This window comes from Maylandia zebra, linkage group LG9 (assembly GCF_041146795.1).
Source record: "Maylandia zebra isolate NMK-2024a linkage group LG9, Mzebra_GT3a, whole genome shotgun sequence".
NCBI lineage: Eukaryota > Metazoa > Chordata > Actinopteri > Cichliformes > Cichlidae > Maylandia > Maylandia zebra.
Genome location: NC_135175.1, coordinates 25,169,316 through 25,193,783, shown reverse-complemented (window position 1 = coordinate 25,193,783; position 24,468 = coordinate 25,169,316). Strand labels below are relative to the sequence as shown.

The 24,468-nt window shown below is 42.3% G+C and overlaps 1 protein-coding gene across 5 annotated transcripts in view; it reads right to left on the bottom strand.

The window, feature by feature from the left end:
* Nucleotides 1–1,609: 1,609 nt before the first annotated feature.
* smarcd3b (SWI/SNF related BAF chromatin remodeling complex subunit D3b) overlaps nucleotides 1,610–24,468 on the bottom strand; it is a 61,249-nt gene continuing 38,390 nt past the window's right edge. For 2 of the 5 annotated variants that reach the window (XM_004551978.6, XM_004551976.5), the window contains exons 3-14: nucleotides 23,559–23,648; nucleotides 21,462–21,504; nucleotides 19,172–19,294; nucleotides 18,921–19,046; nucleotides 18,135–18,230; nucleotides 10,518–10,619; nucleotides 10,065–10,226; nucleotides 8,454–8,551; nucleotides 7,838–7,973; nucleotides 4,777–4,899; nucleotides 4,250–4,351; nucleotides 1,610–4,156 (exon numbers count right to left, since the gene is read on the bottom strand). In XM_004551978.6, the coding sequence (XP_004552035.1) occupies nucleotides 4,103–4,156; nucleotides 4,250–4,351; nucleotides 4,777–4,899; nucleotides 7,838–7,973; nucleotides 8,454–8,551; nucleotides 10,065–10,226; nucleotides 10,518–10,619; nucleotides 18,135–18,230; nucleotides 18,921–19,046; nucleotides 19,172–19,294; nucleotides 21,462–21,504; nucleotides 23,559–23,648 (1,255 nt within the window). In that variant the 3' untranslated portion in view covers nucleotides 1,610–4,102. The remainder of the gene's footprint in view (nucleotides 4,157–4,249; nucleotides 4,352–4,776; nucleotides 4,900–7,837; nucleotides 7,974–8,453; nucleotides 8,552–10,064; nucleotides 10,227–10,517; nucleotides 10,620–18,134; nucleotides 18,231–18,920; nucleotides 19,047–19,171; nucleotides 19,295–21,461; nucleotides 21,505–23,558; nucleotides 23,649–24,468) is intronic. The other 3 variants (XM_004551977.5, XM_004551979.5, XM_004551980.5) reach the window with 3 other exon arrangements.

The following is a 24,468-nucleotide window of genomic DNA, read 5'->3' as shown; positions in this document are numbered from 1 at the left end:
GAGCAAAGCTGCAGTCAGCATTACAGCCACTGCTGCAGCTCCCCGTTGGAAGCGCCTCCACCTGCTTCCTCGTGGTGAGGCCAGTGAACAATAAAAGGCCTGTGTGCCACCTCTGAGGAGCGCCTGGCTCATGGAAGAAACGAAACCCACCAATGAGGCAGGGCACAAAGCCAGAGTGTACGGCAGGGCTGTGCATTCCTCCCCCCCCCCCCCCCACCCCGCTTTATTCTGCAGCTAATTGAAGAAACTGAAAAATTCAAAAGGCTTTTACAATGACAGAGCTCACGGAGACTGGATTCCCTGTGATCACGTGTGCATTAGCTAGTGTTTGATTGCAGGGGTGAAAAGCAAAGGAGTTCACACAATACAGAATCACTCTGCTGTTCACTAAGCCAGTATTAAAAGGACACTTAACCCTAACATATAATCCATGCCTTTCTCCTCTGCCCTGTAGTTTAGAGTTCTTTCCATTTTGGATGTATCACCTGTAGAGATGTCAGCCTTCTATTGAATATAATAGAACTTAATGGCACTCAGCTTGAGTTGCTCAAAGGGCCAAAAATTACATTTAAATAACTCAGCAGCTAAACCTGATCATTGGAAAAAAAAGTCACAAACCCAGCGGAAGGCACTTTCTTCAACTGCAAGCTGGGAAATTAATAAAATTTTGAATTCAGGTGAAATTTGGTCTTCTACCCATCAACAAAATGACTACAGTGCAATGTTTTGTTTTGCCTCTCAGCCCATCTTTGTCATGTAGTCACATCCCTCCTCACCAGGCTGTGGCAGCTTTGCGTCGCTTCATATTTACCCATTAGCTTTTAAAAATGTTAATAATAATGATTAAAGTTTAAGGAAAGTCCAGATGATTAAAAGGCAAGTTTTGTCTTTTATACAAACTCTTTGCCTAATCATCTTCTTCCTGATGTTTACCTCTGGGAGTCGCCACGGCAGATCTTCTGCCTCCATCTCACTGTAGCCCGCAGCTCTCTCCATGTCCTTTCACTACATCCGTGAACCTTCTCTGTGGTCTTCCTATTTTCTTCCCACTTGGTAGCTCCATATTCAACATCCTTTCTCTGATATATCCACTATCCCTCTCCTCATGCCCAAAACATCTCAGCCTTTGTCTCCAAACCAATGAGTCTGAGTTTCTACGCAGTGTAACCGATACGGTTTCACGTATCTTTGAGCCAAAAAACTGCAGATGGACCACAGAGTTGAAGACTTTTCTTCTAACTCCAAAAAGCTATTTCTATAATTAAACGTTTAAGTAAAACCCTAAAGTCTGAGAGCTTTACAGAGTCACATGCTAAACTCATCTCACTAAGTAACTTTTGTTTCACTGCACTCAAATGAGCTCTAGTCACCAGATCAAGGATGTGGTGGGGTCAGGAGATTCTGATCATGGCCGTGCAGCACCTGTGTGATGCTGTCATGTAACCATGGACCAAACTCTGAGGAAGGTTTCCAGCACCTTTCAGTGTGGAGTTTCCCTGCTCTCCTGGTACTCCGTCTTCCTCCTTCAGTCCAAAGACATCCATGTTAGGTTAAGTGTCAACTGAGTGTGAATGAAGTTGTTAAAAAAAAAGACACATTAGATCTCATGTCATTTACAAACTTTGGCAAGCGCTTCTTTATTTACATCCAGGCTGTCTCGCAGTGTCACAGCTGTTTTCCCTTTTTTTTTCTGTAGTATGTAATCACCAAACAAGATTTGCTCTTTACAGATATACAGCATTATGTATACTATAACCTTCCTGTCGGCGACCCTCTGACAACAGTGTAAACAGAGAAAAAGAGCAGCTCCCGCTCTTCGGGAACACATGCACGGATCGAGACAGACATGTCAACAGCACACCAGGGTTTAGTGACAGAAGACACAGCAGTTTGTTAACACTTTTATCAGACGCCGCTTGAAGCCGAGGAGCTGCAGCTCGTAGATTCCTCCACAAGAGGGTGCTAGTGAACAGCAACGTGAAGGCCTCGGCCATCCATACAAAGAAAAACAAAATCATAATAATAATAAAATAAAATAAAAAAATCACTGGGTCAGACACAGGACCGAGATACTACCTATGACTACTTTTTCTCCTCTAAAGAGTGCAGTTAATATAATTTAGTCCTAGTAACAAAAACACGCTCAGAAAAGTCACACCTACAGTTAGTTGCTGGTAGGGTATGTTGGATTTTTTTGTAGTTTTTTTTTTGGCAAAAAAGGTTTTCAGAAGGCATTTCAACAAATGTGACGGGTCTCGCTCTCGTCACACACACTCTCACACACACACACACTGGTATGCCAGCTTTTCATATTTACACAGACCGTCTCGCAAGGTGTGATAGTGATAGTGAACGTCCATGGAGCATGCATAGGTCATCGTGAAATCGTCCAATTGCCTTTTTGAGTACGCTGGGATGATAAAAGGGGTCTCAACCGTGACGAAGAGAGTCCCGACAAAGAGTTACAGCACAGTGCAAAGAAGTCCCCCCCCCCCCAACCCACCCAATCTAGAAACTGCAGAGAAGAAAATCCTCCATCCTGACATTACAACATATACATACAACTCATGTGTCATTTAAAAAAACAATAACAAAACAAAACAGGTGTAACATGAGAACGGTGCAGATTATATCACGAGTTACAGCTACTGAGACTCAGCGCAAGGGAGGGCTCTCTCTCTGTTGCAGCTTCCAGCTCCCACGATGCACACGGGATAGACCTAAAATAAATCATCCCGAACCCAAGATAGTACACAGAAGAACACTAACATTCCTGCCCTACTAACTCAAAACTCATGGAGCTCCCATACTGCAACACCCCCTCCCGAAATCCTCCAAAACAAACACACACACACGCTCGCACACACACGCGCACACACAGATAGTCTGTCGTATACTGTACAGCTGGCCCTCTTAAGGGGAAGAAAAAAAAAACATATTTACATTCACATCTGTAGAAAAGAAATTCATTTCTCTCTTTTTTTTTTAAATGCGTGTGTTTGTAACATAAAAAAATGCAGAAATAGACAAAAATCCACAGAGCTGAGCTTAAAAGTTCACTGATGCAAGAGTTCAAGAGTTAAGGAAAGCTTTTGGGAGCACTTTTTTTTAAAATACTCTGGCGTGTTTGGATTTATTCAGTCGTTTCTGTTAAACCCAGGTCTGGGATTTTGCCAACGTCTGTTTCAGTGATCGCTCTCTCTTCTCGCTGCAACCTTTGGTAAAACCTTCGGGACGCTAACGGGCAAAAAGTACGACGCGACAAAGAGGCAGTGAGTGACGGAACATTTAGAGGCGTATCTGTTTCTCTATGATTATTATGTTCAGGATCAATACTGTTTGTTTTTTTTCCCTTCATCGAAACACTTATTCTTACTACAGTATAAACAGATGGAGCTGATAATGTCATAATACTTCAGTTTGGTTAATTTACTGTAAAAAGAAGTCTTTTTTTTTTTCTATTCTTTTTTTTCTATCCACACCTCTGGTTTACGTGCAGCATCCTGTGCAACCACCCGGTGCGTCACGCTGCCGTCGCGACTTTGCTGGTGTAATTAATCGACAATTGGAGCACGCTCTCCCCCTAACGAGGACAAAGGAAAAGCACTCTCTCCAAAAAGAATACGAAAACAAAATAAAGACTCATCCAGAGCAGCCGCGGGGCTCTGACTGTGTCAGCGGGTTACGTCATGAGCGTTTGTCACTGCACAGTCTTGAGACGAGAATCCGAAAACACAGTGGCGTGCGAGCAGCTGGTCGAGAAGGAGCTTTTCTAGTGACGTTTATTTACAGAGCGGAAACTGGCGTCGTCCTCCGAGGGGATGAATCCACGCTTTCAACCGCGATGCCTTCGCAGTCCTGCGCTAACACGGGACGTGGAGGAGATGGGGGACCACAGTACGCTGCTGCTGTCTGGTGAACCCCTCCTCTGATTACACTTCAAAACACAGCTATGAAATTGATTAGTCACCTCTGAGATGAAGCCTCCTTTAGACTGTAGAGGTTTAAGGAATCACCAGACATCAGCAATGACCTCACACACACACACACACACACACTCTCTCTGAAATCAGACTCAGGAATCCAGGAGGGCCTCTTTTGTTTAGGTGTTGCGGACCGCTAAGGCCTGTTCCAGCTCCTGTCTCCTCTGCTGGATCTGTCACGGGGAAGAGCAGAAGGAGGTAAATCTGACTGCTGTCATGCGAACATATGGAAGCAGAGCTTGCAGGTAAAGGTGTCCGCAAGTCACCTTGCAGTAGAAATAGCGGCTGACGGCCTCTTGGGACCAGGGTTCGTGGTAGAACGCCGCCCTCCGCTCCTCTTCAGGGTTCCCCACCACGTCTGTCATTAACTGCGGCCGAAGAGACGACGAAGCCGTTACAAGCAGGTCTATTTTTAGCATTAATTAACAAAATAATCTATGAAGTCTGCAGCGGGCAGCGATCGAGCCGCTTGTTCTCCCGATAGTTCATCTCAAAAACTGCCAAACTGAAGCCTTGAGGGCACTCCAGCTGGGTTTGGGCTTTTAGTTTGTGCATTTATTGCTAAACAGTAATTATAGTTATTAATTGAATAAAGCAAATGAATACTCATTAGTGCAATTAAAATGTCAGCCAAAGACAAATCATCACTATTAAATGACCCCCCGCCCCCTTTAGTTTCTTTAATTTTCATTAATGAATTCTTCTGCTTTTTATTTTCCACTTTCATTCAACATCCACAGGACGTCTGTCGGCTAACATGCAGGCTTGATAGATATGAAAAGAAGTGTGCAACCTTAAAGTCTCGGCTCTGGGATTTGAGCCAGTCCTGGATGTAGCCCTTGGGATCTCTGGAGAAACTCAGCATGAAATCCCTCTGGATCTTCAGCTGATTGATGGACTCGATGGTCTCATGGATCTGAACGGAAACACACACATCACACACGTCACAGCGCTGTTGCTGTTTGTTCATTTGACGCTGCAATTATCCTGTGAAAATGATACAATATCTAGCAGGAAAAGCAAAATATCTCAGGAAAACTGACTTTATCTAACAGTGGGAGGAGGACGGAGACTTCTGATCCGAAGCTGCCGACCTCAGCAGCACAGAGGCTAACAGCAGACCTCTGTGTCAAATCTACGCCGTAGGCTGGAAATGTTATAGAGCCTGTACTCTACTGTGATTGGCTTATTCAGTCAATTCCTCCTGTGCGTTTCTGGCTACTTTTTTTGTCGCAATTTTTGAATTTTTCAGTGATTTATCATCTCCTCGTTGCAAGAACTCACAGATGACAGCAATGTCCTGGGAATAAATGTGAAGGACCATAAAATGTGGGGGAAAGTTGAGAACAAATAAGTTTGCCTGAGAAAAAAAAAAATCTGACCATGACAAAGAGCGGGAGGGAACAAAATCCCAGCATTTGTTTCTGTCGTGGCAGGCTCTGCATATAAAGATCCCGAAGTCTAACCCACCTGGAAAAGCGAGTAGGGTAAATTTTCACTGATCTGCCTCAACTGACTCGTGACATGCTGACAGGTATTCTCTTGTATTACAAGTTTTCTTGAATTTTATTGATCAAATATAAAACCGAGGGAATCTAAACACCCGATAAAGGCGAAGGATTTTACACATTTTCTTATCTTTTTAAAATTCACCATTTTAACCAAATTTCTGGTGAGTTTAAAGGTACTTTGGTGTATGAAGGTGGCTCGTGATGTAAGAAAAAATACACACTGTATATAAAGGATGGAGGTAGTGTTCATTTGTTAAGTCTCAAGTTGAGTGTTCCTAGCGTTAACCATCTTTCCGAACACTGCACGCTCTGGACTCACAGGGTCCCAAGTTAGTCGTCGTTTCACTCTGATGGGACCGTAGTTTTTCAAAATAAAACCACACCAAGTTCAATCTGGTCTGCAACCTGCGATTGAGCCCATAAACTTGTGTGGAAGGTGTTTACTGAGACCACAGATCAAGTGGGAAATAACACTGACTTCTCTGCAATAGCCAGAGGAGTCGCCCCCTGCTGCTCATTAGGAAGAATGAAGATTTAAGCACCTTCACTTTTCACACCCAGAAGCTTCATCCATCTTTTCAGACTTTTTGGGGAAACGTGAGTAGTTTTTAATGTGTGTCAGTGGGGATGGTTTTTCTATTCATTTCCCCAAATTTATTGTTGCCTATATTTGGAGTTATGGTTAGCTTTCGAGCCATCACAGACAAACGTGAGAGTATTTTTACGCTTTAAAGGTCAAAATGTTAAGTAAGGTAAAATGAGAACCATAACTCTGAAAACAAAGCAGGTTTTAAATGTTGATAAAAGTGTTGAATTTTAATATCAAGGTCATAAATATTTATATTTTCTTCCTGCTACAGAAACATGTGACACCAGGGAGTTAACTCATTATTCATGATTATCCATCCTTCAGTGCTTTTACAGGTCACTTTAATTGATTATTTTACATAAAAACATACTGACTCGTGCTGACTCGGGCCTGTATTTGATCATTCTCTCACTGGTATGTCTTCTGACACTCTACTTGGTATTAGAAAAATGGCGAATTTAATTAGGTGAACACGGAAATTGATCCATCCATCCATCCACCCATCCATCCATCTCATTAATAGCTTGTCTGTTTCAGGGTCGCTGAGGAGCGGGAGAGTATCGTAACAGCTGTCACTGAGCAGGAAGTTAGATACACCGTGGACAGGTGACCAATCCACACGGCCAGTTTAGAAAAATCATTTTACCTAAAGTATGCGTTTGGACTGTAGGAGGAAGCTTGAACACAAGAAATCAACTGTGTTAATGGAAATGCCGTTTGCAAGACTTGCATCATGTAGTATCAAGAGTATTCTCAGAAGTTCAGAAATAGGTTCTCTGCTATTATTAAGATACAACAACTGTGCAAAAGACTTGACTCACCTATAATTTCTTGGTACTTTACTTCTAAGGAGCCAGACTTTCTTATAATGTTTAAAGTAGTCTCGAGGAAAAGCTCTCCAGCTTTCAAGTCTTTCAAAGGTTTTTCTTCAGGCATTTACTGCCATTTCACCCAGTTTCAGTCCAGTTCTTGTACCTGAGCTTTTTCATAGGAATTTCTTTCCCTTGTTCAGCCACTTAACACCGACTTATGAACCATTCAAGCACAAAAAGGCACCAAAATTTACTGATTTTGTGTCTACCCATAACAGACAACTGAGCAAAAAGTCCATTTTAAATGAGCGGCTTGTCATAAAAAGACATATTTTGTTTCCATTTCTTGAGCTGCATCTACAAAAATGCCAGAGATACCACAGCTTGACAGGCATAAAATAGGATTAGCTGAAAATATAAAGAAAATTTAAGAAACTGGACAAGTGGAGGACAAAAGAAGAAGCTGTAAGAATAAAAAAGTGTGTGCACGTTTCAATAAATCCCTGCACAAATTTCCATTTTTCAAAATAAAGGAAACGAGGGGTGACTCAAGGCTTTTGCACAGTAATATATAAAATGGCTTTAAGCTGGACAAAATATTGTAAAAGACAAAGAAAACTGGGTCTCGAGCAGCAGTACATGTTCTCAGTGTGTTTTCTGTCACGTGTATTTCTGGTTATTTGTCCCACCCTTCCTTCCTGCTCAGCTCCAACAACAATGTCGGCTATAAAGTTAAAATCTGTCAGAAAAATATAAATAACAGCCTTCGCGCTTATCACAGCTGGGTGAGAAGTCCACAGCAAACAAACTACTGCAACAATAAAACCGTTCTCTTTGTTAGCTTAAAAGTGAATTATTCCCAAACTTCAACCACAGTGTGTAACACGAAAGAAGACGTGTGCTATACAGAGAAAGAGTATTCTGCGACGATGGTGATCTCACCTTGTTGTCGAGTGAGGCAATTTCCTGCTGGTTGGCGGTGGAGAGGAGGAAGCTGCTCATCTGGCTCTTCAGGGGGTCGTCCACCTCCACGTCAATGTCGTAGCAGGCCGTCTTCTTCTGGTCGTTGGGATCCACGCTGAAAGAAAATGTGAAGTGAGACACATCTTTAAAAAGAGGAAGCTTTCAATAAATCCACTTGGGAGTCCTCAAGTCCGTTCAACACATTTCCCAAATTAAGAGTTTATTTTCTTATTTTTCTTTTGTGTAGAAAACAATAACCTCCCATAATAAGCTTGCATCACACATCCCATTACTCTGGTGTGAACTCACCCAGTAATGGTTCAACATTGTTTGGCCTTAAAATATTCTTTTTTAAAAAATGGTAAATGATGCCGTGCTTAATTTATTTATAATGAAAAAGCCAGTAGAAGGTTTCAAGGTAAACACATTTTCATACTATAAAGCTATTTGAATTTAATATCTCTTTAAATAGCATCTTTCCTGTACTAATGCAAGGATAAATATGCAAAGCCTGGTGTAAAGATGCTTCTCAGTTAGTACTTGGTTGTGTTATTTATCTTCTGTGATGCATATTTCATACAGGGGGAAAATCTACCTGATAACGTGGTTGATGACGATGGGGTCAGGGGGCAGGAGGAGGTTGGTGAGGCGCTGAGGGATCTCAGAGAACTTCAGCCGAGGGCAGTCAAAAATCTAAAAATAAAAATAACTTTCCTTTTAAAGTGAACCGGTTATGCTTCTTCCTTATTTTCTGACATACACGAGACAGACCGAAGCGTTGGACCACCTACACATTACACATACAGGAACTTTTATGACATCTCGCTCTAAATTGGTGCTCCCTTTGCAGCTATATCTGTCAGTACATGTGTCCACTCTTTTAGGAAGCCGGTGGAAATTTCATCCAGAAGAGCATTTGTGAGGTCAGACAGTGGTGTTGGACCAGAGAGCCTGGCTTCCAGACTCCATTCTAATTCATCTCAAAGGTGGGCTCTGTGCAGGCCAGTCAAGTATTTCTACACCAAACTCATCCAACCGTACCTTTACGGACTTTGTGCACCGTCTCAGTGATGCTGGAACAGACAGGGACCTTTCTCAAACTGTTCCCACAAAGCTGGAAGCACAGAGTTGTCCAAAATATGTAGGTGAGGTGAAACAATAAGATTTCCCTTCACTGGAGCTTAATTGATTTATTAGTCGGCTACTGGGTCTCCAGCTTTCTGTGTCCGCAATGGAGTTGCGGACACAGAAAGCTGTGTCCAGGAGGTCTGGAACCTTGTTTTGAAAATTTTATGCCAACCAGAAGGGAAAATTCGGGGTTACTATTACAAACCTATAAGAAAATAACATGAAATTGAGGAAGTAACTTGAAATGTTGAGTTACTAAGTTGAAATCAGGCTGCCAGAAAAAAAAGTAGAACATATTATGATGAGGGCAGGAAAACCTATGCCATGAAGCGCTCGGCACACAGTTCTTGTGCTGATGTTAATGCTGTGGTTCCTAAATTTTTCCACTTTGCAACAAAGCTACTACTTTTTTCTACTCTTGGCTCTGTATGATGTCATAGCTCGTGATACTCCACCGACAGACATAGAGCTAACATGGAACAGACTAAATATGAGCCTTATTAAAAGAACCAACAAATCCAAAGTCTAGAGTTAGTCCAGAACAACTGGAAAAAAAGCCCAAACCATAAAACAAAGCGCAGGAATGCATGGTTGGAAAACACATGATCCCACAAAAGGGAAAAAAGGAAAACCAGAAGTAAAACAGGAACAGGAAGTAAAAGCAACATAAGACACATGAGGAAAACTAGCTTTAAAAGCAAACCAGAATAACCCTACCTATGACAGAGACATGAAAGCTAACACTAAACATAATGTCAGAGAAAGGGGAACACATGGAAAAGCTACTTTCGTAGTATCTAAGAATAAAAATATGGAGCGCTCATTTGTTCCTCTGCCAAAGCGAGAGCTGAGGTGGAGGTATGTGATCGCTGCTGTTTGACTACCCAGAAGCTACTGAGCCAGATTTTATGAAACTATGAGAGCGCACGCAGAGGAGGAAGCAGTTCAATTATGGTGCTGATCCAAATCCCTTTCTGCAAAACTGTAAGATAAGACTCCTGCTTTGGTGGAGTTTATATACATACTGCTCATCTTGCCCTGGTGCGATCATATTTTCAGCAACAGCAGGAGTCCACACCTGTTGGAAATACTTGTCACAGTTGATGTACTCCTTGTCATGCGAGTCCTGCAGCTTGTTGGTCTTCACGTACTGCCAGAGGGCCTGGATGATGCAGGAGCGAGTCTGAGTGTGAATACCGAGCAGGCGAGCCAGGCGAGGGTCCAGCTTAAACTGGGGAGGCTGCGGAGACAACATAATCACATTACAGCACTTTCTACAGCCGCCCACATCAGGGGCTTTACATCAGCTCCATCACATCATTCACCCTTATCGTATTTCTCCGGCTTGGAAACAGATGTCAGGTTTAAATGGCGTCTTACATGGACTGTAATGTTTGTGCAGGCCGGTGTTTATCGGCAATGTGAGGCCTGCAGGTTGTCACTACAACAGCTGATTTCAAGGCACGGATTAGTCACGGCGTAGTAACGGACTATTTATGGGCATCGAAGCGAGACGGCGTGCCGCCCTCACCTGGTATTCCAGCATCAGCAGCAGAGTGCAGCGCACGCTCACGTCTCCTGGCCGCTTCACCTGGAAGCCGTCCGTCTCCTGGGTGGTGGGCGTGCGGTGCCACTGAAAGAGCAAAGAGAAGGCCACAGTTTGACCAAACCAAACTCAGCTGGTCTATTAATCATCGGCAGCCTTATGAAATTTCCCCTTGTGGGACTAATAAAGGTATATCAAAACAAATCAAACTACCAGACGACTGAAGTATTCCCCCGACTTCTACTATAGAGCCATCATGAAGTTGAAATAACAATAGCAGATTTTAGTAGGCATAAGAAATGAAAATAATGTAGTTTAAAAAAAAGAATTAAGTTAACATGTGCAATGCCAATTAATGGTCCAGATTTCATGAAAATCGTTAAAGGATGGCTGTGAGAAGCGGTGGAAAGAATCTCTCGTTGGCTTTGGTTTAAGAGAGGACACGAGCTGTGCTGCAGTAAGGCTGGAGATCACCTGATGACCTTTAAATCTATTTAAATGAATTAAATGTTATGAAAATTACACCTAAGCACTTTTACTGTAACACGCACATACTGATGAATGTGTCAGGGGCAACCTGGGGTTCAGTATCTTGCCCACGGATGGTTTTACTAGAGGAGCCGAGGACCGAACCACCAACCCTCAGATTAGCAGACATACTCTACCTAAGCCACAGCTCTTGTAAGCCACATCCTCAGGCATGATTTTGTGGGGTAGTGAAAACTGAAAACTGAAGAGCCATAAACTGCAGTTCCTCTAGTGACCACTTGAGGGTGTCTCCAAAAGTTTCTTGTGCCACAAAAGAAGAAATAAACACGTTTCCATGTTTACCGTTTTGGCCTCTACAGACAGTTTCCCCCTCACAACAAGGTAAAGGTGAATTTTTTTTTTTTTTGCAACTCATCGATGCTGATAGTGGAGTGGAGGGTTTTCTTTGGCCAGGCCACAGATTTCCCTCTTGGGGGTCCAAAAAGGCAAAGCTATGCCGTGGGTCAAACATGGGCTAGCATACACGGGCCTCATATAAGTTTTCTATGGGTAGTGCACACTGGGTTTGCCCATAGAAAACTCATTTCGGGGCCCCCAAGGGCAAAACTGCTGTCGGCCCTGTGTGGGTGCATGCAATTGGGGCCCAAATGCAAATGTGCAGAAAACAAGGATGTTTTCAGCGTTTAGGTCATCTAACAGCAAGTTGTTGTTTTTTTTTAACAGAAGCACTAACTTAGTAGGTTAGTAGGTTAGCTTAAATATCTGCAAACTAACCACGCACAAGACAGAAAGGGTGAATATTATCAACCTCTGGAGACAGTAACATCTATCGCTAGCAGAAAAATTCCATAAGCACCTGGTCACATGCAACTATCTCAATATTATTCTGTCTTTAAGTCGTTTTTGCATTTCAGAAGCTCTTACGCATCTAACCTCTGATGGTATTTACATCTCTGTTTTACTTTAACCACTCAGAAAAGAAAAACACTTTAACACTCAGTCTTGCAGTACCCTGGCAAGCAATCCAAAGTGATGTTTTCCTGCAACCACTGGCTGATTCAGAACACATTACGTGCTTATTGTACCTCAAGGTAGAAACAAAATTCTTTTGATGGAAAGTCATTCAAACAGAAGCACCTGGGCGCCTGGGTAAAACACCCTCTTAAAAAGAGGAACCTTGAGAAGTCATAATTTTCACTTTGAAAGTCCTGAAGTGTTTTTTTTTACGTTTTTTAAGTTATGTGAGGACACAAAGTGAAGGGCAGCTAATGGTTGTTTTTAATAAGTAAGCAGTTGTTTTCTCCGGCTCTCGCATGTTTAAACAACCTTGTGTGTTGGAAAATTTAAAAACCCATCTCCTTTCTGCTGTTACACAAAAGAAGAAGAGAGAGGGCAATCCACTCTGCCACTCTGTTTTAGTTTGAATGCACCCAACGGGAATATGAAAAGCAGCAGGTCAGCTGGGCTTATTGTACCACGAGATTTAACCAGACGTGACAAGATAAAAATTTTCACTGAACATCTCTGGACTGCACGACCAAGAGGTCGTTACTGACCCTGACTGCACGGCTGAACGGGGAAGGTTCAATGATTTCTGCTACGCATACAAAAGCCTCACACAAATCAGTGGAGCTTCCAAGACTAATGGACAGCAAAGACCTTCCTTTGTTCTGCTGTGAACGTTGTCCAAACTGGCTGAGAAGATTAAACAGCATTAGAGTTCACTTCAGAAAACTGCCTCAGCTTTGAATTAGCTGTCTTGCCAACAGTTAGACTGATGCTTTTCTCACATTAAGCCTCTTATAAAGGTAAAAACAAGCCGTTCTAATGATACGTGGTCCGGCACATGAAAAGTCGGTCAAAGATGCCAACCACAAAAAACCCAAGCCCATTTCTAATTTGGATTTCAAATTTTTGCAGTGTTTGCTATCTTTGCTTCACTGTCTATAAATATAGCGTCTGATGCAATTGCTCACTTTTTACCGTAAACCCTCGTCCAGCAAGCCTCTCGGCTATGAAGAGAAAACCCCCACTTAGTGTAGCCACACATGCCTGGGGGTGTGACCTGGCCTGTCAGCCAATCAAATGTGCTGCTTTAATGATGCTGGCAACTTCTCCATCTTTAGCCCGAAGCAAAAGCACTGTGTAATCATTATTAATCAACGGGTTCTTGTAGTCCTTGTGGAGTTTCATCGGAAATTGAATCTACACTGTGACTGATATATCAGCAGGCCGATATTAGTTATAAATGCTGATAGATATATCAGTATCAGCATTTATAACATAAATTCCAAAAAGACGAGAGAAACATCCTTCAACCGTGTTTTGAGTGTTGATGTTGCATAGTTTGCCCACCAGAGTGCCCTCAGGCTCTAGTTTCATCATTTACAAATGTGCTACAAGGGAGTATTTATCTATTTGCATTGTTACTAAACCAGAATAATTTAATGAACGTGCATATTTGGACAACTTCAACTTAAAAACCAATAAAAAATGAATAAAGAAAAACTAATTTGTTGCATTTTATTGACTTTCCAATGCCGTCACGTTCAAAGGAGTAATTAGTGGAATCCTTTGAATGCATTTCATTGCATTTTAAGGGACAAAAACCCCTGAATTTTTCCCACATAAGGAAATTAAAATTAAGTCTTACATGAAAAAAAGTGATTTATTGTTACAGGCGGTCGTGAAAACAGGATCCAAAGAAGTTTGTGTTCATAATCCAAGCTTACGCTTATTTGTCAGACAGCACGCTGAACAAATCTGTTTTCTTATCGACACACTGCGCTGCAGCTAAGAAACTCTGAGCTGTGGTTTTCAGGGGTTGTGCACTGGACTATTTCTTGACTTCCTGGTTGCCTCATAGGTACAAACTGACCATCCTTTTCTGTGCGTTTTCATTTCAGCTACTGAACGTAAATGAGCTGGGTTCACTAACAGCTTAACTATATTACAGAAAGTCAAAAAATCATTAGGTTTTTATTAGAGGTGCTCTTTAACCTATAAAATAAAAAACCCTCCAAGCTACAAATCACTGTGTAGCGAATTCACTGTGAGTGTGAATTAGAATATTATTTTGACACACAAGGAATCATGGCTATAAGAAAAGCCTGCTATCCTTTAGTTTGATTTCACTCGTATTGATCAGACACCTATCCCACATGATCATATGACCCTTTAAATTTTGCTCAGAAAGCAAATTTTGAAGTTTTCTCCAGTGAAAACAGATCAAACATCAAGGGTACCAATGCTTGATTCTGCTCCTCCATCATAGACATTAAATCGGTGCAGTTTTTGCATTGAAATTATGATGTATCCCACCGTACTGATGCACAAAGTTGGTTGTAGAAGGAAAATTGTGAGAACTGTGCAAATTGTGTGAACAAAAGTAAGATTTTGTTGTTTTTGGATAGTGACACTGTGAGTAAATGTCTTTTGTGTTTGTTTTGTATCGTCTGTACTCGTGAAATTATGAGGGCTCAAATATGCTGAAAGCAATGAAGCTAATTAAAAGCACTGACTTTTAAATGAACTCCGAGGGCCTTTAACTTGGAAAATCTCATCATAAAAAGGTAAAATTTTGCATTTCATCATTAAATTGATGTTATTGTCAGGTGGGCAACACCGATTGACCGACTGACTGATTGATTTGTAATAACTATACAGGGTTGAGTTATTACTACAAGTTTTGTAGTGTTACCCACCACGGTCAGGTGTTTATTTTTGGTAGCTGCCACATTTGACGTAGATTCATCATAGCAGTGCTCGACATTTTTAGTTAGCCTTTTATAACTCGAAGTGTGTGTGAATAACACGTTAAATACACCTGTGCTTACCCTGCTATGACATGTCAAACAGCCTCCAGCAGAAAGGAGTGTATTAGGGCAGACTGAGGAGGTTCAGTTAACAGAACGTTTTCACAGCAGATGTTATCAGATATCTTCTGGTTTGGATTTGCTGCCATTTATCCAGATTACATCGCTCAAATTGAATTAATCAATCAGTTTAAAATCTGCAGGATTTATTTAAAGTGTCAGTACATTATATGTCTGTTATTTTTGTCCTTGTGGCTATAAACAGATGCTTGCTGTGCTGTTTGGGGGTAAAAAGCTAAAATGGCTTCTTAAAGCCCCTTTTTGGTAACAAGCTACTTGGTGAGCTGCAGGTCACCTGAACGCAGCGAGTAACAGCGGCGAAACAGTGCATACGTTTTTAAGGACTGCAATTACTCTTCACACACATTCGAAGAGAAGCACTTATGCTCGTTTTTGTGTGTTTTAAGTGACACGCTGTCTGCCAAGGGGTGCGAGAAACAACAGCTAAGACAGGAAGCGAATTCGTTCAACATCCGAATGGTCTGCCACAAAGAGAAGCTGCACACATGCACTCCATAAATCAGGCGGCAGGGACAGACCGTTTCGAAGTGTAAGGACTGTGAGTGTGGGGGTTGTGTGTAATGCTGCAGGTAGTGTTAACATCAAGCAAAGCATGCAAAACTTGTAGATCTTTGCATGGCAAATACTTTTAAAATTTAAAAGTTAGGAAAATTACTTTCCAAAGAGATAGATGTGAAAAACTGAACTGTGTCTGGCCGATGTGGGTGCAAGAACAGTGGCTTTTCTTAAAGGAGCCGTTTTAGTCCAAAATCATATGTGCACATTTTTCTTCTGGCCTTTTTGTGCCGTTTGTTTGTCTTTACCGTTCTGGTGCTCAGCATTGGTCTGGAAGCTTGTTTCCTCCACTGAAAAACACTTTTTCCCCATCTATGAGTCAAAATGTTCGGGCGTCTTCTTTATAGGTCAAATTTTCAACTTCTTTCTCTGCAAGTTTGAATTAGTACGTTGAAATTTTGAGATACTTAACCCCAAATTTACACTTACAGATGGCACAAAAATGTGTTTTTCCGTTGAGGAAATATGCTTCGATAGCTTTGGAGATACCTCCACACACATATTACGTATTCATCTTTGTCTTCATTTGTATTTTCTGTTTTCATTTTTGCACTCTCACGGTATAAGGCCCTCACACTGAGCTTCTGGCACTTTTATTTTAAATATGTTGTTTAAAAAGTATTCTAGACTGCATAATTTTTATGCAGTAATAAAGTACCTATATACCAATTTAATTTCCTGCTTTATTTTGAAATTCCTTTTCTTGTTTTATTGCTGCTCCTTCCTTCCTGTGTCCCAACAGCTAATTACTCAGCGAATGTATGCATAACCTTACAGCTCAAGCTTTAAAGTTTCAGTGATTCTGTTGTGCACGCTGACCTCTGTTTTCTCCTTTGCTGAATTTTTTTCAGACCCTCTGTGCAACCGCAACCCTGATCAACAAAACTGAGATGTGGACTTTTATCCTGTGTACCTTTAAATCCAGTTTCCAGTCCATTATTTGGTTCAGCCACTACGCTGCAGAAAAGTCTGCCTTGTCTTGAATATAATGGAACTAAAAGCCTGCTACCTTGTGGTTTAAAAGTGCCAGAAAAACGTATTTTAAAAACTCAGCAGCAGTAATGTTCCCACACAAACTCTGCAACACTTTCGTAGGCAGGCACAGAGACACTTTCTCCAGCATGTGTTTCAGCCCTGAGGTCACAAGGACCGAGACATAAAGACCTGCTTCACAGCCTTTGTTACATTTTTACACGTTTATCTCCTTTTTGTAACAAATATTCCATTTGCATAACTTTCTAAATTGTGTAACACATTAATATAACAACTTCTGGGTTTTCGCCTGCGTCCACACTATCGTTTCAGTCGTCCACATTTAAACGGCCGAAAACGCCTACGTTCCAGTCCTGCGCAAGACGATTCGACCTGCCTCATTTCTGTCTGCCGTTTATAATGCCCTTCGCTATCTTAGTTTGATTGGTCACATGACTGCATCACATGACTAAAATGTGTCATAGTTTTCGAAAAAGCTCCGGGTTTGCTGTCCACACCGCGACACAAAAACGGCGTTTTCAAATGTATCCGCTGTGGAGAGCGTTTTCAAAACGCAGCGTTTTCCTTGACCGAAAACGCCGTCTCAGTGTGGACGGACGAAAACGTATTAGTGTGGACATGGCCTCAGGGTTCAGTATCCTAGCCAAGGATACTTCAACATGCAGACTTGACCTCTGACTTCGATCTCGAGTTCACTGAAATAGACACTAATACTACCTGTGATTACAAAAAATACATAAAAATCATAATAATAATAATAAAGGCGTAACCATGTTTATTTTATCATTATTAATATATGTTTTACAATGTTACTGGTACAGCGATGTTACCGTGAGCGCTGCCAGGTGATTTCTGGAAACCGGCCCTGACTCTGAGTTTTTCTAATAGACTTTTTAGGTGATTTGATGACCACAAGGTGAGTACCATCTAGTTTCATTATATTCAAGTGAAGCTCGATATGACTACAAAACTCACACCAAAACCATGCAGGTGGATACATTTCGATACAAGCCAAAGGGAAACACGTATATGTGATTTCAGGGTGAACTTCTACACGAAAGCGGACACGATCGTGGCTCAAGAGTTGGGAGTTCGCCTTGTAATCGGAAGGTTGCCGGTTCGAGCCCCGGCTTGGACAGTCTCGGTCGTTGTGTCCTTGGGCAAGACACTTCACCCGTTGCCTACTGGTGGTGGTCAGAGGGCCCGGTGGCGCCAGTGTTCGGCAGCCTCGCCTCTGTCAGTGCGCCCCAGGGTGGCTGTGGCTACAATGTAGCTTGCCATCATCAGTGTGTGAATGTGTGTGTGAATGGGTGGATGACTGGATATGTAAAGCGCTTTGGGGTCCTTAGGGACTAGTAAAGCGCTATATAAATACAGGCCATTTACCATTTACCACACACTTTTAGAAAATCAGCTTTCAGGTTTGCAAGGTTGAGTATTTTGCACTTGAAAGACACTGGGGACCCTTTTGAAGGTGAACATCTGTTACATTTAAAATCCACTGCAGTAGAGCAAAAAGTGTGTTTTTACTTTCGTGTTTTGTGCAGGTAAAAGTGTAAAATTAAAGCTGCTGTTCATCCATTTATTGATCTGAAAAATGGATGATTTCTGAGATCAATGCAAATTCCGCAGGTGAGTGTGTGGTTCCTCCTCTGTGTTTTGAGCTGACCTCGACCAGGTGGTTGTCAGGACCGTACAGGTCTTTATCCAGCTCGATCACCAGGCTCTTGAAAAACGAAGAGAATTTCTTCTTCTGCTTCCCCGGCTGCAGAGCAAACAGATAGCAATCAGAAAGACGTCGGTTAAGACCCATAATCAGTCACACACATGCATGAAACACTCATAAGCAGATTCACAAACGCAAACTACTGTTGCCATGTCTTTGCTTATAGCAACATTACTCATCAAAAACCCACGAGAGGCGGGGTGAGATCAGAAAAAAAGAAAAAGAAAAAGAAAGACGCAAGACATTCTCAGAGTCCACTTCCTCCGAGCTCAACCAGAAATATTTGTGGTCTGTGAAACCTAAATGCTTTGTGCCGCTGCTCTGAGAACATCAGAGCTTTTTGCAGTCAAGCTCACGGCACAAGAAAAATGCAAAAACCTTCTGCTTTTAAGACACTCACGGTCCCTCAAGACGCTCTTCTCAACATCAGTCGTTCATTTCATATTCTGAGCCAGACGATACTTTTCTGTCCGTAGTCGTTTGAGCGCATCATTACCGAGCCGAAGACGACCGAGAGCAACTACGAGATCAAAGAGCGGCACACTTTAATACCAACCGGGATGATTTAGATGTGTTATTATTTTAGAGGACAAGCAGTTATTTGACTCATGCTGAATTCATCTACACCCAGCCGCGACAGCTCAGTATTCAGTTATTTTCCTTAAAAAAAAAAAAAAAGGACTGTATTAAAACTAAACCCATGCATGACTATGAATAAAACAAACTCACATCATCCAGCAACTTCCCCTCTACTCGCAGTTCCCATGACGCAATGCTGCCATCAGAGTCATCTGCGTCAGGTCTGGCAGGGTTGAAGGTGTTGGAAATGTAAAGCCTCAGTTTACGCTTCTGCTGCTGGGACAAGGCCATGACAATAACACAGTTTAAAGGGAGATCTCTGTCTGTTTCTCTTTGAACTGCAAAACTATCCTTAAACAGCATTTTCTCGTTTGTCCTGAGTCCTGATTTCTTTTCGATACCTTCATTGGCCTCTTCAGGGCCTCCTGGATGTCCACGCGTTTGCGCATGATGGTCTGGTCCAGTTTGCGCTCAAATGCAAGCAGGTCCATGTAGGCCTGAGACTCAGGGACCAGCTCACGGATCTGCTCAGAGGGAGGACAGGCTTAGGTTAAAATCAGATAAAGTTTCACACCCTGGATTAAGAAGTAAGATTTTCTTTGCATATCTAAATAGCACTAAAGAATTTAAGCTGATAAGCTGTCTATTCTGGTGCGGGTGCTGGTAGGGGGTCTGTTGTCTACTTTAGCCCCTTACATTCAGTATCCTGTAATTTAACCTTTAAGAAGCTTTAAGGTTAGAGAAAAAAACCCATATTATTCCACTCTAACTTTAAATATGGAGAAACTATGGCTATATGGCTAACTGCTAGCATAGAACAACACTACAAAAATGAGAACTTTAAACAAAGCCTCCAGAAAATACAGCTAACTGCTAGCGTAAAACAATACTGCAGCTTATCATATAAGGTGATAAAAAACACACACACACACACACACACACACACACACACACACACACACACAAATGAAGATAAGAATAGGTGGGAAAGAAATAAAGTTACCAGATTATGAAAAACAGCAATAATGCACTGAAGCTAGTTAGCTAAGCGAGTGAGCCCACTTGCAGCTAACGCTAATGCACGGTCATTCTAAGGCTTTAAGTATCAGGACAATCATCTGGTCTTTATCAGTTCTTAAGATTGAAAAAATACAACCTTAGATGACCAACACATGACTTGTGATACCTTTTAATTATTTATTTAACAAAAACCCAAAATGGAGAAGCAATGTGTGAAAAACTAAGTACATCCCATAAGTCAGTATCTTGTAGAATCAATGTTAGCAGTGATAACTTGAAGTAACTGTTTTCTATATAACAGTTATCAGTCCATCATATCCTTGTGGTTGAATTTTGGGCCACTCCTCTTTACAGTGTTGCTTCATTTTAATGAGGTTTGCGGGCATTTGTTTATGCACAGCTCTCTTAGCATCCCTCCAGGACATTTTAGGCAAGTTGGGGTCTGAACTTTGACTTTTACAGCACCTTGAGTGATGATGTTAAATTTGGCTTTGCAAATGTAACATACACAGAGCACACATCCTAACTGTCTGAACCTCTAAATTATTTAAAAAGTATTTTACATTTTTAAAAGGTTTGTGCACTATAGGGCTCTTTTATATGAAAATTAGCAAGTACGATTTTTTATTATCTGACTGTATTTGTACATAAAGTTGGCATTTTTTAGAGTACCTAATGTGTTTTATAAGCGTTTCTTTTGCAAACGAACTGAAGCTGAAGTTCATTATCCCCGCTGAATTTGAATTGAGGAGTGGCATGACAATGAAATATTCAAACAAAGCACAACTATCCTGAATGCACTCCACCACTGCTCCACAGTCTCTCATTATCGTGGTGGTCCACACCAGCCTCGTGACACCAGGGGATCAAAATTAGATGCAGGCCGTGCAGCCAAGCAGCCAGGAGTCTCAGGCATTACCATACTGATGAAAGTCCTCGGAGCATCAAGGGCTGCTGCTCACCAAGCTGGGCACACATGCTCCTACAGTTCCTCCCTCCCTCTTCGTTCACGTTTCTTTCTAAAAGGCTGCCTTCATTGTGCTTCTCATTCCTCCTCTATCTCCATCTCGCTCCCTTTCACTGGGCCGAGGTGCCGAGCTGACGGAGGAGTGTGGCAGACATTCCCCGTGCCTGACTCATTATTGTGTAGTGGCTCCCCAGCTGTGCCTGCAGCTATCTCCCCGTCTGGGCTATGTCAGGGGATAAGACCTAACCTCTCAGTCTCCAGATCTGTAAAGCGCTCTGTGTGCTGGCCAGGACGTGGTGTGGCACGGGGCCGAAAACCGAGAGCACGGGATGCAAACCACAGCCGGCACGGACTCTCACCTGTGGCAGCATGGTGTTTCTGCTGCCTCCTTCAGTTTTACTTGTGGTTGCGTCTTTTCAACATCCCGCTGACTACGCCGATTCAAAAAAGAAAATCAATGAGCAGCTGTCCAAGCAGCAAAATGAAACCCTAAAAAAAAAAAAGCCCCAAAACCTTCAGATCTGTTCCCCTCATCCTCCCTCATCTCATTTGGAAATAACAAATAATCACCTGGCCCTCTGCGCCTCCCAAGAACCCCAAACATCAAAAAAACGACCGGGATTTTTTCTGTGCAGCGCACAAAGGATAAAAAACACACACAGAGAAAAACACACAGCAACAAAGGTAAAAATATGCAGCCTCACCCTTTGCGGAAGAATCTTGTCTGCCATTTTCCTTCTCTTAGCACTAGAGAGAGAGGGAGAGAAAGACAGGGAGAAAGAGGGAAAAGAGAGCATGTTACTATGGTGACTGATAGCGTAGCACCCAGGCCATCTGCTAAAATGCTGGGCCATATCCAGCACCCCAGCGTCCCAGCTGTGTGTGTGTGTGCGTGTGTGTATCATGTGTTTGTGTGTTCCCTGAGATGGAGCGGTACACCTGGAGAGCGAGAGCCTCTAACAGCCAAAAAAGTGTCACATCTCTTCCCTGACATGTATTCACTGCACACACACACACACACACACACCTTCTGCAGAATCGCTGAGGCCGCCGCTGCAGGACTCGGATGGTGACAGGATGTGTACCCATGACTTTTCAGGATTTATGCGTGTGTGTGTGTGTGTGCAGCTCATTAGATTCATTAATTCCTTGCAGCGTGAACACACTTCATATATTTTACTTACCAAGAAAGGGCTAAGAGCAACAAGAACATCTGTGCCAAGTTGTCAGAACTTTCTTTCCAGGTGACGCTGATTGCAAAAACATCACTACACCTTCCTACACCCCCCCAAGATTTCCTTAAATATTTAATCATCTCCCCGTGTAAAGTGCTCTGTCGTTGATGCCTGCAGGAGGACGCTGCCTAAAAACAACAAGACGGCACTACACTGCAAAAAGAGCATAAAAAGAAAAATAAAGAAATAAACTCGTCTCATGAGGACGGATCATTTCAACTCACTTTTCTCATTAAAGATAATAAATAATCTTGCCTTTAGGGTGATACGTCCTTGGGGCGATTTGATTAATTTGTAATCTTGTTTTAGGATATCGAGAGCTAAACTGAGCTTTTTTAAAGCTGAATATTTTGATTTGCTTCCTTGCTAAGAGTTACATTAGAAGATGGAGTGGTAAATATAGACAGCCGGGCTTTGGCTGAGATTAGAAACAAGAAAGGTTCACTAATTAACCACACTGTGGTTTTATCTCTCATAATCAGCTGTTTTCTGTTTATTTAAAGGCCTTTAAAGTGCACTATTGACCCCTCAATGACCCCTCAAGTTCATAAGTAAAGGAGGTATCAACCTGAAATGTTGAAAAATGGATTTAAACAGTTAAAACCAGCAACTAAATCAATTTTACTAGATTGTAGATTTATTAGATACTTTATTAGGTAGCAGGAGCGGCCGACATGAATTCAATTTATTTACACTGATCAGCCACAACATTAAAATCACCAGCCAAAACCGGTTCGGCCCACCAGGTTACACACAGTTGGTGTCCTGTGGGGGTTTGGCACCGGGATCCATCGGGTCCTGTCAGTTACTGGGTGGAGGCCGCTGCCGTTGGGGAGTGCCCACGTCAGGTTTGAGTTTCATGGCGTTAATGTTGTGGTTGATTAGTTTACACTGTGATGACATTTGAGTTTCAAGGAAACAGTCCAGTAAGGAATCAATTTAACAGATTAAATGATTAACTGATCACACAAATCTAAGTACAGATTGATTTTTCCATAATTACATGAAACTTTAAGAGTTTAAACACTACAGGATCTCTGGAACTTTGCAGTGTGTTTTGAGTTCTCGCCCAGCTCTCTCTGTGGGTGGAAATTTCTCTAGTTAGTTAGATTACTTTTTGTATCTAGAAAAGATTTTTTGCAGTGTAGTGAATTTTTCTGTCACAGTGCACTACAACGGTCTGTGAAGCAGTATGTTACATCAGCATGCCAACTACTGAAACAAGCCTGCTGCAAGGAGAATTGAAGGATCCGGGAGTGCATTGGAAAGGGGAAAAAACAAAAGAAACACAAAACAACCCGCCATTTTACACTCTCTTAAAATGGTTTGAGACTGGATTTCTATTCTATTTATTTTTCTGCTCTAGCTGCACAAAACCGTTCCCATCATGCCATGCTCCAGCCCAAAGCATGCACCACTACATTTCAGGAGTCGGCTTCTACGACCTCTACGTTTGTTTTCTCATTCAGGAAGTGCTGGGCTCAGGTGAAAAGGCAAGAAGGAAAAAAAAATAGGCCAGAGTCATCAAACGAAAGAAAACGGACATGCAGCAGAATAAAATCCTACTTTGATCCGAGCGTGGGATCTGATTGGGGCTCTCTCATGTCCATCTGCCTCGCCGGCATCTCATTGGCTCCGGGGAATCCGACTGGCTTCCTAAGAATTGGTGAGGATTCGAAGGTTGTCCGATTAGAGTTGTGGCGAGACACACACTCAGTGGCAGCAAGTACGAGGGTAAACACCTGGTGGTTCTGTGTGTGTGTGTTGGATGTGTGTGTGAAGTTCAAGGGTCTGTTAGTAGGTGCAGACAAGGGCAGGCACTGGGGATGGGTAACGGTGTCCATGCATGCACAAAGTGCAGCAGGGGAGGACCTGGGAGGCGTCCTGCTCGTCTGAGGGACACGCTCATCCAACAGTTTCTCAGTGAACCAAAACAATCATGCTTCACACACAAAGACAGACAATACACTGATAATGAACACAATGGGAACAGACAAGCAGCGTGTGGTGGTTTTACCTCTTTGGGTTCAGCTCAGGATGGCCCTATGGTGCATACATGGTTGGTGATTTATGGATAAATAAGAGCTTTTTGTCATTTCCACAGCCAGAAAAGTAGCTCCTGACCACAAAACTCAGCCTTTTTTTAACTGCTGCATAAAACCTCACAATCCTCCTAAGCAACATGAAGTGTCCAAGGTAACCGTGCGTTATGAGCAGTGAGGAAAGTTTTACTTCAAGGACCAACATTAATAGCAAAAACCAAGGTTCGGGGGTTTATAAGTAATGTGGCACTCAGGGGAAATAAGAGATAAAATTGAAGACAAAAAAAAAAACCTAACCAAAATATAGCAGGGTGTGGATAAAGCTGGGGTCTGAAGAACAAAGAGGCAAAGCTAGAGGAGGGAACACGGCACGTAATCTTTAAATCTTCTATTTTACGGCTGCCGGCAGTGGTTTCAACTCTCCTGGGGCGGAG